An 18,511-nucleotide genomic window follows, 5' to 3' on the forward strand; every position below is an offset into this window, starting at 1 on the left:
TACAGGCATGTACATGCACACATGTACATATGCACATCAGCACTCACAGAGATCCATGGACTCATGTGCACATGCACACACACATGCTTAAGGAAGATGAGGCCTTTACCCTTCCCGTGTCCAGCAGGTGGGAGTACCTGGGGAGGGGAGGACTCTCCACTTCTCATGCCCGGCAGGTGGGAGTACTTGGGGAGGGGAGGACTCTCTACTTCCCGTGTCTGGCAGGTGGGAGTCCTATGGAAGACGAAGACTTTCCAGCCTCACAGCCTTGGGAAGGGACCTCAGCTCCCGGAGCTGTTGCTCTTGCCTGTAATACCTCTGAGGGCCGGGGACCCCTGAGGCCCAGCATTTGCCCAGACCTCATCCAGGAGCAGGGACAGAGCCTGTGGGGACTCCAAGTCCACTAACTCCTTTCCCAATCTAATTCTAGAGTTTTCCCTGCTCAGAGTGGCTTTCCACTTAGGTTCTAGGGCCCTGCAACCTTCAGAATCTTCTGAAAGTTGAACTGCCCTCCATGAGACCTTCTGGCCTGGTGTCTCTGGCCCACATTCCTGGAGGCAGATGCGCTGCCCCTCCCAGCCCTGGAGGCTGCTGGCCACAGTGGAATTCCTGGAGTTTGTCTCGGATGGATGGTGCCACCAGGCCATCAGTCACAGCCTGGGTGCACCCATGACTCCGGGAACTTCACGAACAGTTGAGCAGTCACTCACCTCATGGCCCAGGAGAGACAGGGTAAAGTGAGGCAGGAGGCTAAGGGGCTCGCAGAAGGGGGGCTTGGAAATTTCTGTCACCAACTCTGTCCCAAACTACACATGAGCCACAAGTAAAATCCACACCCGGAGTGCTGGTTTTAGAGCAGTCTGCAGCTGGGCAATGCCTGGGGCCTGTTTGAATTAAGGAGCCATACCCCTAAGCTGCCGCTGGTGTGATGGAGTCATGGAGTCAGGCTGTGTGTGCCATGCCCTCTTCAACATGGGTCCCCACAAGGCTGACTCCATGGTGTTGTCTTGAAAATTATTTCAGTACACTATGCTTTTATACTTCACTATCTGCCTTTTTTGCTGGAGGCATTGTGCATGATCAATCCAAGGAAGGGAGCTGAGTGTCCAAAGTGCTCATACACAGATGTTTGGGGCCCGTGGTGCTGTCACCTGACTTGGCAGGTGGGGAGCAGGACAAGGCACAGCAGACTGGCTGCCTTCACCCAGCAGACTAGGTGTAGTATGGTCCTCTCACAAGGTTCAAAAGCCAAGCTAGGCTAAGGCAGGTCCTTTTGGAATGCAAACAATGACCAGGAAAGGTGTGAGGTAGGCATCAGATGCTGTGGCAGGGGGAACCCACCCAACCCTGGGCTCCAAGGAGAGCTTGGGTTCTGTACAGGCCCCAACACACTAGCTCAGGATCACTGCATAATGAGCTGCACTCCTGCACACATGCGTGAACACACATGTACACAGATGCACATGTATTTGTGCACAGAGGCATGCACACATACGTACACAAAGATGTACATACCACACATACACAGACATGCACACATTTACCACAGATATGCGTGAACGCCTGTATACACACTTGCATGTGTACACATGCATGCACAGGTACATGCAGAGATGCTTCACACCCATGAGCACATGTGTGCACAGATATACACATCCGCAGATGCACACCTTTGGGTTAACACACCAAAGTGATACTCAATGTGCACCAGTATTTCATATGGCCTGGGCACCACCACCCCCACGCTGAGTCTAAACTCAAATAGTGAAGCTGAATTTTCTTACTTTCATGAGTCTAAATTAGTTTCGGTTTTCTACTAGAGTTCTTTGAATGTATAAGTTATTTATATCTGTTTATGAAACTAAAATAGATATAAACATAATGTATCTGATCAAGATGTATTATGCTCATAAACTGACATGTTGAATTGAAATCCCCTTGTACAACTGCTTAGAGATAATAAAAAAATTAAAAGGAAAAATATAATTAAGTTTACAAAACAGTAAAGCTCAGGTTGTATAAGGTGTCAGGGATATTTGTTCAAGATTTTTGAGAACGTTGGCTCCAATCCTTGAGAACTTACTCCAACCTTATTGTATCTGAGGCTTCATTTTCAAAGACTCATTTGCTGAGTCTTCATCTGTCTTTTCCTCCTCTTCTCCCACATCACATTGGAGAGAGCAGGGATTTCACTCCCCCAAATTCTCACACTGGAGCATAATGAGAATGAGGCACTTCCCCCAAGGAGCCCAAGCCAGGCCCCTCAAGCTGCTATTTTGCACAGGCGGCCAAACCCAGTACAGTGACACCTCTTAGAGACCAGGTGACTGTGCCAAGGACATGTCTCCACCCTCTGCCTGGGAGGCAGGCTCCATGCAGCACAAGGCCGCCAGAGACCCCAGGCCCCAAGTCAGTGCACCTCACAAAATTGTACTAGGGAGGCCAGGAGGGAGAATCACTTGAAAGTTTCTCAGGACAGTCAGAGGATAGACCCACACAGGGGCGACAGGATGAGTGGCAGCCCTGCCACCTCCCTCAAACACACACACACACACACACACACACACACACACACACACACACACAAACATGCATGCACACGTGTGACAAACATAAAAGTATTCACACACATGTGCATGTATAAGTGGTACACACATACATTCACACACACTCACATTTTTTGTACCTGGCCCTGACAGGATGGACAGCTCTCTTGTGGGAATAAAATGCTCTCTGCCACCCAGAAGAATTTCAGTATTTTAGGAACCACCAAGGCTGACTTGGCCTGTGCCTGCTGACCCTTCCCAGGTCCCATCAATATTGTCTCCTCGTCCCAGACCAGGTCAACATGCCGAAAAGAGCAGAACGGAGCGAGATCCTACATGCGGAGAATGGCTTTATGGAATGAGGTTGAATCACCTGGGCAGGATGAACTCATTGGAATTGTCCATGACCTCTGCCTGTGACTTTTGCGTGGGTCTCTCTGCATGGTGGGCTTTAGGTACAAATGGGGACTGACAGCCAGTGGATGCTGGTGAAAATGAGCCTGGAGGCCAGGCCTCTACCTGTCCTTCCTACAAGATGGCCACCCTTTGGGGCACCCAGGACAGTAAACACTACCACCTTTGAATCCTTAGCCCCCAGGAATGGCCTCACCCTGGCCCCCTGCTTGGCAGTAAATTCCAGGCATCGTCTTCATTGTATTTTAAGCCTAGAGAAAACAAGGCACCCGCCCAGCAGCTGGTCCATAAAACATTAATCACTGTCTACTCCTGAGCAGCTTCTGACCAGGGAAGGTGTTACTGTACCGGGCCATGGAAAATCCCAAAGGGCCACTGAGGCCTGGCCGTGACCAGGGCGGGCCCAGCACCAGTTCCTCCAGTGCTTTTCCAGCCTGCTGTGGTTCCAAGGATGCTGGGCGGGGGGGAGGGGGGACAGCTGGGAACCCCAAAAAGGAAGAACTCATCTTGTAGTTACCAAATCCCTAAAGCCCCCATGGTCTTGGGGTCACGAGAGGAGGCTGCCGGAGCCACACACACCTTCCACCGAGGTCCTGAGTCCACAGAGGCTGGGAGAGGGTAACAGACCCCAGATATGTTTCATCCAGTCTTTGTTTAACCAGCTGGCAAATCCAGGAGGCTCCCAAGTTCAGTTCTTCTCCTATAGACACCATGAAAAGAAATTCTCTGGGTCTGGGAGAAGAAAATGAAGCCTTCAGAGGGACCACGAGGGGCCTACAGGATTCCAAACTACCAACTATGGGGAACCCAGGTCAGATTGCCCTCACGCTTGTGGAAACCCAGCATCAAGCTCATAGGAATGTTCACCACAAGACTGGGCCCCTTCTGTTCTGTATGAAAGATTTTAGAAAATTGGTGGGAGGGGGGGCAGAACAGGTGGAGCAATTATAGCTTCACAGCTTTTTGCTCTCATGAGTTTAATGGAAAGAAAACCATTCTAGGATTCAGTGGCTGCTAAATTACATCCTGCTTCCTTGTAGACCAAGTGCAGAAGTCACCACCTTCCAGCTGCCAAGCCATCCCTGTGAGCAGTCTTGGCTCCAGCCACAGGAGAGTCTAATGGAAGAAGTGACCCAGTCAGAGGGTGGAGACCACAGGCATCTCATGAGGCAGTCTCCCGACTGTCCAGGACATTGACCATAAAGTTTGAGCTCTGGATGCTTTCGGAAAAGTTTCTACCTGCATTACAATGAGCTGAACAAAAGAGACTGGGGCTCAGATTACTCCCAGAGCTATACTCCACCCTGTCTATGCCCCCAAACCTTTGTCCAGTGCTGGTTCAGATGAGGCATGAGTATGGCACGGGAGCCCTGAGATACAGAGGCCTGAAGCATAAAGTCAAAGGCTGGAGGAGTCTGGGTGGCCTGGGGTAGTGCTGTGTGCCCAGCCCTAAAAAGGCCTGAGCCTGTCTTGAAGCATCATTATTTCTCAGCATGCAGCACTGCCCTTCCCCTTCTTGTATGCCCTGGTGAACCAACAAGTCTATCTTCCACCCAAGCAGATTGGCCTGTGGCAGGGAAGCAGCCCCAGTGGTAGCCACATGTCTGTGGCTCATGCCACAACCAGCCAGTCCCAGAATGATGGAAGAGGCTCCTGGGTCAGCTCTTCTCCCCTCCTCCTCTTTCATATACTGCAGAGTTGCTGTGAGTATTGCACTGCCTGGCTTTGAGGCTGACCTAGCCACAAAGGAGGGCTGCCACAAAACAAGCCTGCCTCACATACACAAAGAACATGGTCTTTGAAGTCAGGCAAAGTAGGTTTAAATCACAATTCTGCCACCTATCTTCAGGCAGTCTTGGACAAATCATTTCATCTTTGGGGACCTTGGCATCCTAAGTTGCTGTGAAGATTAGGGAGAATGAAGCCAGTGGCTCACATCTATAATCACAGTTACAGGGATGAAATTAGAAGGATCATAGTATGAAACCAGTCAGGTTAAAAAGTCCATAAGACCCCATCTGAGCCAGTAAAAAGCTGGCTACAATGATAAACACCTGTCGCATCAGCTACATGGGAAACAGAAGTAGGAAGATCATAATCCAGGCCAACTTGGGCAAAAAGCGAGACATTGTTACTTAGAAGACAATATATTATAAACCAATTGTACAACTGGGGGAGGAGCGGGGAAGGTGGGAGAAAAATGAGGGAGGAGGTAACAAGTTTGATAAGAAATGTACTCATGGCTTACACATGAAACTGTAACCCCTCTGTATACCACTTTGACAATAAATTAATTAAATTTGTTTAAAAAGTGAGACATTGAAAAAATAACCAGAGCAAAAAGAATTGGGTGCATGGTACAAGTGGTAGACCAATTGCCTAGCAAGAATGAGGTCTGCCGTTCAAATGCCGTTCAAATGCGTTCAAAAAAAGATTGTGTGATGAGCCACAGAAAGGTTCACTCACATAGTAGCTGATCTAGAAACCCCAGGTCCTTCAGGCTGTATCTCTGTTCTAGACTATAGAAGTCAAGAGGTACACCCCAGGAGACACACCTCACAGGAAGCACACTCCACAGAAGATATACCTCACAGAAGGTACACCTTGCTGAATGTACACCTCACAGCAGGTAAACCTCATAGCAGGTACACCCCAGAGGAGATACACATCACAGGAGATACATGTCACAGGAAGTGCGCCTCACAGGAAACATACCTCTGAAGAGGCACCCCTCACAGGAAGGACACCTCATTGGAGAAACACCTCACACCTCACAGGAGTTATACCTCACAAGAGACGCGCCTCAGAGGAAGCATACCTCACAGCAGGTACACCCAGAGGAGATACACATCACAGGAGATACATGTCACAGGAAGTGCGCCTCACAGGAAACATACCTCTGAGGAGGCACACCTCACAGAGGTACACCTCACAGGATGTACACCCCACAGGACACATGCCTCACAGGAGGCATATCTCACTGAAGTCACACTTCACAGGAGGCATACCTCTGGAGATAAACCTCACAGGAGGTACACATCATGGGAGGTACACATCACAGGAGGTACACCTCACAGGACACATACCTCAGAGGAGGTGCACTTCCTGGGAGACACACCCCACAGGAGACACATTTCACAGGAAACACACTTCACTTGAGACACCCCTCAAAGGAGGTATGCCCCATAGAACATATACCCCACAGAAGGTACACCTCACAGGAGATACACATCACAGGCAGTACACATCGCTGGTGGCACACCTCACAGGAGACATACCTCACCAATGGCATAGTTAGCAGACCTCCACAGCCAGCCTTTGCAGGATCCCCTAGGCTGGCTTCCCCACTCCCTTCATACCTACAAGTCCTTCATTTGGGGCACTTCCATGAGCTGAGCTTCCCACTCATCCCATGAATCCTGCCGTAAGAAAGCCTCCTTCACAGTACTCGCCAGTCCTTCCTGGTGAGCCTGACCCACCTAACCCCACCCCCCTTGTGTCACCAGCTGCCAACCCCTCCACAGAGTATGGCAGAGATGTCACAATTTACAGAGTTGTGTATCTTTCAGGAGTGGTTTGGGGGTGGGCAGCAGATGTCACTCAGGGGCAGTTTGGGGTAGACACCAGGTATCTCTCAGGGGGCAGTTTGGGGGTGAACATTGAGTGTCCCTCAGGACCAGCCCTTCCTTCACACCTCTGTGCTCAGAGCATGCCCATGGTGGACGTGTAGTCTGCCAGGCAGATTTCCAGATGGCCCCCCAGTACCTTCCAGACTCAAGTCTGACCCTGACCTGACCTCATGCCCAGATACCAGTTCCCAGGGTGGTAGGCAGTTTTCAGAACACATCCCTCACATGGGAGACAGTGTCCAGGGCCGAGGACATGTCTCCCAGGTTCTGGCCACTGCATCTTGTGATCCCAGTTACTCTGGTTCACTTGACACCAATGGTCATATCTGTCTCCCCAAACCCAAGTCCTGTAGACTCCAGATACCACCGCAGGTACAGGGTCTGAAGAGAGAGAGACGGGAACCTGGCTGGCCAGTGGATCCTAGCCCTGCTCAGAGGACAGCACATGAGGCTAACAGTACTGTCTTGACTTTAATTCAGTGTTCTCCAGCATCTGATGTGGTTCACACAACTCCATAAGTTGCCCAAAAGCTCTGTCCCCCACATGGCCTCCACATCCACCCTGTGCCTCCCCCTGCAAGAGGTCCTGCTGTATAGCTGTGCCCCTCTCCTCAGGCCAGGGTCCTGGGGTCAGAGGACAGGCTGTGACCCCAGAGTGGAACCCTGGAAGTGGGACCCATCTCCTCACAGACCAGGAATGTGTGTGTCTACAGAAGAAACACTACAAGAGGCCAGAAGGACCCAACAAGTCATTTTTCTTTATTTTCTTAACATGTGATGAAATTCCAATTCCAAAGAAACATATGCACAGAGTGGACAGATGCAGGGGCCAAGATGCCAGACCAGGCAAGAGTGGTTCTGCCCTCCCCACCCCCAACACAGCCCCTTGACCCCTTGACCACTTGCCCCCTTGCCCCCTTGCCCCCTTGCCCTGGCCATCTCCCAGACAGAAACTGCAAACCTAGGAATGAGAAGCCATCTGCCTTGTAGACCAGGGAGTGGTTAAACATGGCTATGGTTGTTAGGATGGCCAGATTGTTGCCTAGCTGTGGGACTGGAACTGTATTTCCCTATCTGTTAAAGGGTTTGCAGGTCCTGCTAGAGAATGGAGGATAGTGTGCAGATATGATGTGCTAGGGACAACCTAAGCACCCTGGCCACCCTGCTGTTCTTCAGGCCTGTGTAACTGTGTCTCATTTGTGCTGGCATGGGGGGGGGGAGGGGAGGGCACAGCAGTGGAGCTGCAAGGACCTAGGAACCCAGCAGGAGATGGCAGTACCCAAGTGAACTCTGTACTCTGAACTACCCTTGAATGCAGCAAGAGCTACATCATCAGGTCAAGGATCATGTATCTCCTACAGGTTAATGGGGAGCCTATGCAGGTCACATGACTACCCCAAGGCCTCCAACCAAGAACTCATCAAGGGGCCAGAACTGCTTCTCCCTGCTCAGACACCCCAACTCCCATAGAGGGCATCTGCTACACATCTAGAACCTTCTGTCCTCATGCTTGGGCCTCAGGTAACTGAAACTGTTCTTTAACAAACACATACCACACACTGGCATCCTGATCCACACTGGCAAGAGGAAGTAGAGAGCTGAATAACAAGCAAGGCCATGCCATGATAGATGGAAAAACTGACCAATTAGAGTCTGGTTCTATCCCTGTGACATGGATGTCTATCCTGCTGTGAAGCCCGCCATGGGAATGGCACCCATTAACCTGGACCACCTCTGTGCTTGGAAGCTCGGCCCACATGCAGGTGGGCACACAGATGGGTGGACCCATCTCTGTACTTGGGAAATGAATGAAGCTGTGCTGGTCTGGATGCCACCCTCTAAAACTGTGATGTTTATATACCTACAGGATTCCACATAACTCTCCCCTCCCATGCCACTTTTCAGATGGTATCTCTGACATCCTGAGCTGGGGACAGTTACAAGGTCATGCACCAAGTCCAAGCAGGAGATGGAAGCCACACTGAAAAAGCAAAGCTCACCTGCAACTTGCTTTTCCCCTTGTTTTTCTTGCCTCCTAGGACCCCTCCCCTGCTCAAAGCACCCTTTTGGAGGGATGGGTCAGGGTCTATTAGGAGAAGGGGGTGTGGCCAAAGGCATGAACAATAATGGCAGCACCCTAGGCACCTGTGGCAGGCAAGCTGGTGAGCAATGTTGGGATGAGCTGGGCTTTGTGGTACTCTGCCCATCACAGTCTGAGAGGACAACCAACAGTGGTCCTTCCCTTCCACCTTTTCCATGTGGCCAAGGGAGCGAGTTGCTGAAGCTCTGAGACCAGGAGAGAGAAAGAAAGGAAGAAAGAGACAGAACTGCCCCCAATGAGGTTGGACCTGGACCACACAGGTCTGACAGCTCTCTGGGGGTGACATCAGCCCACTTGTCAGTGTCTATAATATGATTCCAGCCCCCCTCCCCCCTCTGCCCATCCTGCCCTCCCAGATGCCAGGCCACACTCTATTTGGGCTTCATCTCCACCCGGGAGTTGATGTCATCGGCATCGAGGTCATATTCTTCCACTTGGCCGCTGGTCCACACCTTCATGCGGTCAGTGAGGTCGCTGCTGCGCGGAGCCAGGATGAAGTCGTAGATCAGCACCGCCAGGGCACTGCCAATGAATGGCCCCACCCAGAAAATCTAGAAGAGAGGTGGTGTGCCTTGAGTGCACCTTTCTACCCTGGGAAACCCTCCTGGGAGCCCCTCAGTTGCTACCCTGGACTGTTCCCCTCACCTGAGCCTAGGACAGAGGCAGAAAAGGCTAAACCCTTCCTAATTCCTGTGCACCCCCAGCATCTCCTGACCATGTGAGCTGTCATTGACCTTACTGGGCGGGGACGGGGGGGGGTGGCACTCCCTGCCCTGGCTTTCCCAGGGCCCTGGGTATGGTTTAATTGGCCTGGAGCACACTTGCCAACAATCATTAGATATGAAACCCATGGGGCTCTGTCTCTGCACTGAGCTCTACTTATGGACTGAGAGTCCTTTCCCTTCCCAGCCACTCTCAAGGGGACCTACCTTAGGCCTACTTCCCATTCAGGGAAACTGAGGCACCAAGGAGCCTGCTCAGTGTCATTGAATCAGAAGGTGACAGAGCTAGGATTTGAACCATGCTGTCCACCAGAGAGGAAGGATGACTTTGGGGCCAGGCAGCAGGGTGGGGTCAGCAGGTCTGAGCTGCAAGGGCAGAGGCTGGACCTAAATCTATTCACACTGCACACTGTCACCTCAGGCCTCAGTTTCCACTTTCCTATGCCCACAGTGTCTTCCAGAGGCTCTGTGATGGTGATGACACTTTCCATGTGCTGCCAAGCCCTACCCACCTCCATGGGCACTATGGTCTTACCCAGTGGTTGTTGAAGTTGTGGGTGAGCACTGCAGAGCCAAAGGATCGGGCAGGGTTGATGCCACAGCCAGTGTAGTCGATCTATTGTGTGGGAAGAGAACAGGGGAAGAGAAAGTGGCAACAGAGAATTGGAGGGAACAGGGAATTGGAGTAAGAATGGGTCCACCATTCCCAGAAGGAGAGGGAGGAGACCCAGAGAGCACTCTGTCTCCCTCCTGGCCCTCAGAGCTGTCACCTCCTCCCTAGCCCAGGGCCTCCCTGCCAGCCCACCCCCACCATGTCCTCCCCACTACCCCACCTAGGAAGGCTCCACTCACCGCCAGCAGGTGTCCCAGGGCCACGGAGAAACCGATGGCCAGGGGAGCTGAGCCCCCAAGGTCACGGCGCCTGCGGTCCGTGGTGGCCAGCACGCAGAGCACCAGCTGCAGGGTGCCGATGATCTCGATGCCCAGGCCTTGACCTGAGTTCACCCCGGAAGCCAGCTGCAAGCAAAGGGGAGGATAAGGCCTTTGGCAGGATTGATCATAGCTAGGTCTCAAGACCCCCAGGCACCAAGGTCATACACTTGCCCTCACAGTCCATCACTGAGCCTAGAGGGTTGGCCAGATCCACACCCTGGGTGGTGCCAACCAAGCTGTGCTCCCTCTTACACCTGCCAGTGATACTTTCTCTCTACCTCCAGTACCTGCCTCCATGCTGCTTCACCTGGTCCAGAAGTGGGGCCTCCACTTCAGAGGCCTGGGTGCCCAAGGCTGAAGGTAAAGGTAAGCCCTGTGTCTGCAGGGTGGTCTTTCATGGGAGAGGAGAAGCAAGCCAGCTGGGTACATTGCTTTGTTCCACCCATGCCCTGTTGCAATGGAATCTCCCGTGCTAGACAAAAGGGAGGCCTCTCAGTTGTAGGCTAATCCATTGTGCTCTCTCCTGTCCCTGCCCTCCATTTCTCCCTCCGTCTTCTCTCTCTTTGGTCCGGTGTCTCACTCCCATTTTCTCCGGCCCTGTCCTCCCTATTCCTTCTTTCTCCCTGCAGGCCCTGCCCTCTCCTTCAGCCACATGGGCCCCCTTCTGCAGTCTGGTGGCCACCACTGTTGGGCCACTTTTAGAAACATGACTCATGGAAAAAGAAGGGAATGGGAGCTGCCAGGAGGATGTCACGCCCTCCCCCTGCAGCCACCCCAGGAAGACCCCTCCCCAGAGGGTCCTGCACTCTGTTCTGCTCTGCCCTGTGGGGGGCCTGGACCAGGTGCACCCCTTAGAGAAGCTGGACCACATCAGCCCTCTCCTAGGCAGAGAGACTGGATCTCAAACCCTACCTTCAGGATCCATTCTGAAGATATTGGAAGTCTCTTTTGAACATTTCTGGGTAGGGGGCAATCCTCTGCTCCCCCACAGTTTTCCTACCCCTGCCCCGCACCTCAAGAGAACAATCCTCTTCCCCTCTTCCCGCCTTTGTCCTGCTTTTCAGGGAGTGACTCACATCCCCTCTCCAGCCCTGCAACCCAGCTCAGGCCCTTTCTTGGCGACCCCAGAGCTGCCTCCCCTCTGGCTAACCCTGCCCCCTGGGCAAGGCCCAGTCTTCTTTCCACCCCAAGGTTGAGTAGTGGAGGAAGAAGCCCTGTGTGCAAATCCTGACTCTTCTACTTGTAGGTACTTTGGATGTGTTCCTCTCTGGGTCTCAGTTTCTCTACCTTCAAAGTGGGTCTGATGTTTTCTCTAGAGCTGCTTAGAGGTTCAAAGGCTGTGGAGCCATGATGGACATTTAGAGAGTGGGGTGATGGCCACAGATTTTATTCTGTTCTGTTGCCTCTGTTGGATTTGGGGACAGGCAGGCCAAGGGCTCAAAAGAGTGGAGAAGGGAGTTAGTGCAGCTGCACTGCTGGCAGAGGCCAGGAGCTGGCGCAGCAGGTAGGAGGGAAGCTATGATGGCTACACCAGCTGTCCACTCAGTCTGAGGGTCAGGGGGCCTCTGTGGAGCAATCCTCTGCTCTCTAGGCTTGGCCTAATTGCTAGCTGGCAGGAATCCTGAAGCCAGGCCTTCCTCACCGATTAATGGACACTGGCTCTACACACACACACACACACACACACACACACACACACACACACACACCTCCCAGATGCAACCAGGGCCAGCTCATATCCTCCTCAGCTTTGTAACTATATCTCAGTCCCAGTCCCTCCCCAAGGCTCCACTTTTCACAGTTCCAAGCCCAGTGGAAGGAGCTTAGAGTCCCCTATGACCTGGGGCCCCCAAAAGGTGCTCCTTGCTGACAGCCAGGAGCCATAGACTACATACTTCTCTGCTCTGATGCCTCTTCCACCTTCCCAGACTACCTTTCTTCCTGGAATCTATGTTACTTTTAGCCTGAAAACTTGACAATTAAGAACTGTAAGAGGAAGTTAAAGGCCTGCTGAAAGTGAATGCCCAAAAAAGAGCGAGTAAAACATCAAGCCTTCAGTGGCTGTGGGCAGCCCATGAAATCTAAAACAGTGCTTTAATAGAGCCAATCCCAGGTGTGGTCATTTGTTGGGTGAAAAAATTGTTTGCACATTCCCACATAGACTTGTTTATCCCAGGTCCTAAGTTTCACTGATCAGGGTGAAAATAATTACCAATCAAATGTAAGTGTAAGCAACAGAAGAGCCCACAGGATTCTTCTAAAGCACACACAAGCCGCAAACTCTCTGCCTGTCCCCAGACCAGGTAAGCTCACTGCTCACCTTGTTCAGATCTAGCCCTTCACTGACCACTGCTCTGGGCAGCCTCTGGCCTGAGCATAACCCCAGCTCCTTCCCAAAGCTTTCTGTAGTACAGAGTGGTAGCAAATGCTAATTTTCTAGAACTTTTACCCTCTCTCAAGGCAGCCTGGCCCCACAGAAGTTCTTAGGACACATCACCCTTGTATTTGCTTCCTAGCTAGAAAGGTGAAACACTTGCCTTTGGTCCACAGAGGTACAGTAGGAGGCCAGCAGAGGAGGGGCCCAGGGAGAAGGAAGCACAGTTAGGATTGTTGTCCCAAAGCAACACCACATGCTCCAGGCCAACGCTATCCACTCCTGGCCAATATGGCCAATAAGAAACCTAGCTGTTCTCAGCTTGGACTGGGGAGCTGGCAGGTGTTTCTGTGACTGCAGGCATGTCACAGTTCCAGGACAAGGCTGTTCCATGCCATGAAATCTGAACTGGTTCTGACACCCACAGCCAGGCCAACAGGGTTGCTTCCGGGGCCCAGGGCTCTCAACATGGCCTGGGCACCCTGTATCAGCCAAGCACCCATGGCTTTGTAGACCAGTGTCTCCTGTATCCATGGTGATCACGTGTTCAGGGGTGGCTCTCTCTCTTTTTAGTTAGACTTTAAGAGGTTTATTATAGAACAATTAAGTAAAAGAAAATCTATTAAAGAATTAGAAAAATCCTCAACCTGTAAGCACTAAGCACTCTAACCTAAAATTCATAATGTAAAACAGAATTACAAGGATAACCATGTCAGCCCACTTCCAGAGTAAAAATTCTTAACCTTTCCTCTCGACTCGATTTAAAAAAAAAAAGCCAACAGCACCAAAAGAGAAGAATTAAACCCTGAAATTAACAAGTTTGGTTTAAGAAAAATAGGGGAAGCACTGTGCCTCCAAATTACAGTGTACCTACTTTTTAAGCCCATGAAGGACATTCAGAGAGCCCAGTCAGGTGCCAGTCAAGTATCTGGGAACATGGCTGAATTGACTATCTCCTGGGACACTGGGGGGGGGGGGGGGGAGGGGCAGGAGGTGGTCCCAGTGCTGTGCTGTGTGGACTGCTGTGTCTGTGGATCTGAATCGCATTGAGTGTGTCACACCCACACAGGTGCCACCACTGGCTGGAGGGGGGAGGGCGGTGGGGAGAGGCCATTTATATGCTCCCAGAAGTCCTCTCATCATCCCATCAAGAACTACACAAAACAATGGCATCTTTCTTCCTAACTCCTTTCCCTTACTTAGGCAGGGAGAGGAAGAGGTTCCACCGAGGACCCTCATCCTCCTGGAGCCCAGGGCCCAAGCACAGGCCGGAGGGTCTTGAGAATGTGCTGTGCACCATGTGACAGGCAGAGGGTCTTGAGAATGTGCTGTGTGCCGTGTGTGTGTGTGTGTGTGTGTGTGTGTGTGTGTGTGCTCACTGAAGAGGCAAAAACAATTAAGGGGGGGACAGCAGGCTGGGCTGTAGCAGGCTGGGGGAGGACAGCAGGCTAGGGAGATAGTTGGCCTGGGGGACAGCAGGCTGAGCTATAGCAGGCTGGTGGGGAGGAGGGGAGATAGCAGGCTGTGGCCAGCAGCAGGCTGTGGTGGGCAATGCCAAGCAGGCTGCTCAAGGGCTTGTGGGAGAATTTTCCATGGTGAGGGAAGTCACCACGGAGCTCCTCCTCTTCATGCCTTCCCCATCCCTAGGCTCTGGCTGGAAACAATAATTACATGTCTCCACTATTGTCACCCAGCCTCCAGCCCCCCCCTTCCCCCGCCTCCGGTCAAGTCAGGCTGGGCTGGCCAATTCTGACCTCCCTTTCCCCAGCCTACCCTAAGCCCTGGAGCAGGGGCAGGAGCCTCAGTGCTGGAGGAATGGGTAGCCCCAGGGCCTTGCACTTCTTGGCTGGGAAACTGAAGCTCAGGAAATGGAAAGCAGGAGTATTTAGGGCCATGGTCAGCAGTAAGCAGGAATGCTCTCCAAGTACTTAGGCCCTGAATCAGCAGGATGAAGAGGACCCCAAAGAAGGCTGCCCTCTACCAAAGCTTCCAGAAGGCTAAGCTCACAAGCTCTGGACACTGTACCCCAGATCAGTCAGACCTGGCCAAACCCTGAGCACTCTTTCAGAGCCCACTCTGGCCACACTACTGACCCCCAGGCTTCAGTGCCAGCCCCTCTATCTGAGCTTGTACATGTTTTCTCCCCTCCTCTCTCTGGGGGAATGGGGGGGTCTCCACATTTTGGTCACATGACACTTCCTCCCTAAAGCTGTCCTGGCCTTCCACCCTTCCAGTTCAAAAGTCCCCAGGCCTGTCTGACACCTCATTATCACACCTGCCTCCTGCCTCATATCTCAGGCAGCTGTGCATGGGGCTTATCTAGCCCCATGTTTGTGAGCTTCCTGGGGCAGAGAGCCCAGCTGTCCAGCCCTGTCCATCACAGCCTGCACTCAGCACCCAATAGCCCAGCCATGTCCACAGGAGGCCAATCAGAGAGGAGAAGAAAGACATTAGCCAGAAAATGCCAACTCCAAGGCCCTGGCATCCTCCACCTCCCAGAGCCAGCCCTCCCCCATCTGTCCCCTTCCCAGATGGATTCTAGGGCCATCTTAGCCTGGGCAGGAAGTGGAGTCAGTCACCTAAGGGGTAGCCACTGAGCCTAGGTAGAGACAGGCCAGGGGCCTCACCCCAGCCTCAGCGCCTTTGTCTGGTCAAGATGAGAGTCCATCACTTAGACTCCGCCTGGCCCCTATGTGCTGCGGTCTCTCCAGGGCATACCCTGAGCCCTGACTCAGTCAGGAGAAAGTTGTCCCCATCATGTCCCCGGGGGACACCCCCTGACTCACCCCAACCACTTCCTGCCACTTTTTCCCTCTTTTCTTTAGAAATCTCCATGCCAACAATTTGCCCCACCCAGGTTTTGGTCAGGGTGGAGCAGGGAGCAGAGGAACAGGAGGAAAGAGCATGTCCCCTGCTTCTTCCACCCCAGCACCAGCATCAAAGGGAGTCCAGACTTGTTCTCAGGAATCCTAGACATCAGTGCTATGGGTCAGTGCCGAGCCCCCACCACGAGGTCTCATCCTCTCCTACTTGGCACTGTTCTGTGGGCCCCTCCTAGCCAAGCCCTCCTGGCACGGGTGATAAGCGTGAGCCAACAACTAGAGCGGGCAGCTTGGTGCAACAGAGACATCACTGGGCCCAGGTCCCCTCTTGCACCTCGAGCTCTTCAGCAAGGAAGCTCAACCAGTTAGCAGCAGTGGGATCTGAACCCAGGCACCTGCCTCTCAGCCCAACACTGCTCCACTCTGGACTGCCCCTCTCTCTCCTCCATCTGTACTCTGCTCCAGCCTAGACAGTGGGGGTGACTCTGAAAAATGGCAGCTGAAGAGGGGATATGAGCTAGAGCAGGGTGTGGCCAGACCCAGCTGGCACTCAAGAAGCCTTCTGCCTTCACTGCCAATGGCCACACTAGAAACAGCAAAGCCTTTGCCAGCCGATATTCAAGCCTGGCCTGTACCTGGCTCCCTGAGGGTGAGCCTGGCCTCATTTTACCCCCCCCCCCCAGCTGCCTTAGGCCACCTCGCTCTGCTCCCACTGACAAGACTGCATCCAGGAAACACAGCCGTCCCAGCTCTGTTCCCTACACTTGTCATGGCCACGTCTTCCTGGCTAAAGTCTAAACTCCAGACACAGAGCTAATCTTCAATCTTGGTCAGCAGCAGCAGATTAGGGACGGGCTTGAAAGGAGTCACAGTGACCCAGAAGTGCTCATCTGCCTCTGCCCCCACACCAGACTTTCACCTTGCCTTCCTGGTGGCCTTCTCCAGAACATGAACTTTGAAAACGAGAGGACTAATCACCCAGTGCAGTCCTCAAGGAGCCCTAGCCAGCTCCCTCACTGTCCCCACACCCTCATGCCTTGCCCAAGCCTGGCCGATCTCATGTTCTACCTCTAGTCCCTCCTCTCCAGCTGCAGTAAGAACACCCCCACCTTGCTTGCCTCTAAGACACCTTCCAAAACCTCACTCAGCCCCTCATGCCAGACTAGCCCACCTTAGACTCAGTACACTTGGCTGGGGAGCTGGAAAGCCTGGTCCGTGCTGGAATGCCTGTGTGGCCACCACCAACAGCCATTGAGCTATGTTAAACAGGGCAGGGTGATCACTTCCAGCAGCTGATTGTCACCAACATCTCTGTGTGTGTCATTTAAGCCCAAGCAGTGGACACAGGAGGCTACACACTCGCCCCAGCTGCACAGCACAAACACTATACATTTCCCACAAGCCCAGGGTACCTGTGCCAGCAAACACGTGCACACCTTCACCTCCACATACACAAACACTCAGGCCACACCCCTCCATGCCCAGGATCCTGAGGACCCACCCTTTTCTACCTCTGCTGTCATCAATAGCCCCATATTGCCCATTATTGCCATATGTCTGTCTGATGCCCAGGGGCAGAGGAGGAAGGAAGGACTCTCCCTGATTCTCTGTGTGGCTTTGGGAGTTGTACTGGGGCCCTGACAGCCCCCTGTAGGGAGTCCTGCTAAGGCTCTTGCAGCACTGGCCGAAGTCCTGGGTACTTGGGGTGGCATGGCTGGCAATAGCAGGCAGCAGGGCTCAGGAGGGGCTGTGCCCACCTCAGGACAGCACAGGACTAAGAAACTCCAGTGAGGAGTGGGGAGCTGCTGTGGGAGATAATGGCAGAAGCATTGTTTTCTGGTTCTTCCATTCCCACAGTCCCTCACAGAAAACGGGCTGTGGATTCAGCAAAACTGAGTTCCAGCCCCAACTCTCTACAGGACCCCTTCCTGCACCCCCCATCCTCCCATTCCTTAGTGTCCCTGACTCTCTGCAGGACCCCATCCCACATCCCATTGTTCTCCCATTCTTTGGTGTCCCCGACTATCTACAGGACCCCCTTGTATACCCCCTCATCCTCCCATTCCTCAGTGTCCCATCTGCACGTGGGTAGAGAATGTGCCAGGGCCCTCCCATCTGCATTCTAGAATACCCCCAAACCTGGGGCACTACTCACATCATTGCGGCCGAGTGAGTTCGTGGGCAGGGAAGAGGTGATGCCTGAGAGGATGGCAGTGGCGACAATGGCCCCCACGCACTGGGCTACGATGTACATGACGGCCCGCAGGATGCTGATCTGACAGCTGAGCAGCAGCCCCAGGGTGACTGCTGGGTTGAGGTGGGCGCCACTGATGTGACCCACACTCTGGGCCAGCGTGGCAATGCTCAGCCCAAAGGCCAGTGACACCTTCACATTGTCCTGGACTGCTGTCTGGTTCCCACCAAGCGGGTAATTGAAGCCCAGGGCAGAACCGATGCTGATGAAGACGAAGAGGGTCATAGCCAGGAACTCGGCCACCACGGCCCTCCAGAAGATCTTCTTCTTGAACTCACTGGCCATGCTGGCAGGGGCTCTGGTGGAGATTGCTTGCTGCTTGGTGCTCAACTCCCTTCAAGGCTGAACCACAGCCTGGGCTGGGCCTATTTATAGGGCTGGGGGGGTGGGGGGAGCACAAAGAGAGGAAGGCCTCTCCTTGCTCCTGGCCCGCCCCGCACGGCACGAGCCTCCTCTGGATGGATGCAGACACTGCTCTACTGTGGCTGCCAACTTTTTTCCTTCCTCTTCTCCCCCTCCCTCCCTCTCTCCGCCCTCAGCCCTCAGCCCTGCCCAGCTCACAGAGGCAGGCAACAGGCAGCGTTGCTCTAATAGGCTTTGGGAAATTCCTCCAAGCTGGCCCCACTCAGGGGGGGTAGAGAAATCCAGGTGTCCCAGCCCAGTGTGCTGGCTCCGGGTGCCAGTGAGCAGAGCGGGCTGCAAAGGGGGCGGGGCGG

At 53.2% G+C, this 18,511-nt stretch overlaps 1 protein-coding gene across 1 annotated transcript; it reads right to left on the reverse strand.

Moving 5' to 3' along the window:
* Positions 1 to 7,509: 7,509 nt before the first annotated feature.
* Positions 7,510 to 18,266, reverse strand: Aqp1 (aquaporin 1 (Colton blood group)). Its single transcript, XM_048339524.1, has 4 exons — positions 17,697 to 18,266; positions 10,265 to 10,429; positions 9,948 to 10,028; positions 7,510 to 9,241 (listed from the first exon to the last, which is right to left on the reverse strand). Exons 1-4 carry the CDS (start codon positions 18,078 to 18,080, stop codon positions 9,062 to 9,064), a joined length of 810 nt encoding a protein of 269 aa, XP_048195481.1. The 5' UTR covers positions 18,081 to 18,266; the 3' UTR covers positions 7,510 to 9,061.
* Between the last annotated feature and the right edge of the window lie 245 nt (positions 18,267 to 18,511).

Source organism: Perognathus longimembris, chromosome 2 (assembly GCF_023159225.1).
Source record: "Perognathus longimembris pacificus isolate PPM17 chromosome 2, ASM2315922v1, whole genome shotgun sequence".
NCBI classification, from domain to species: domain Eukaryota; kingdom Metazoa; phylum Chordata; class Mammalia; order Rodentia; family Heteromyidae; genus Perognathus; species Perognathus longimembris.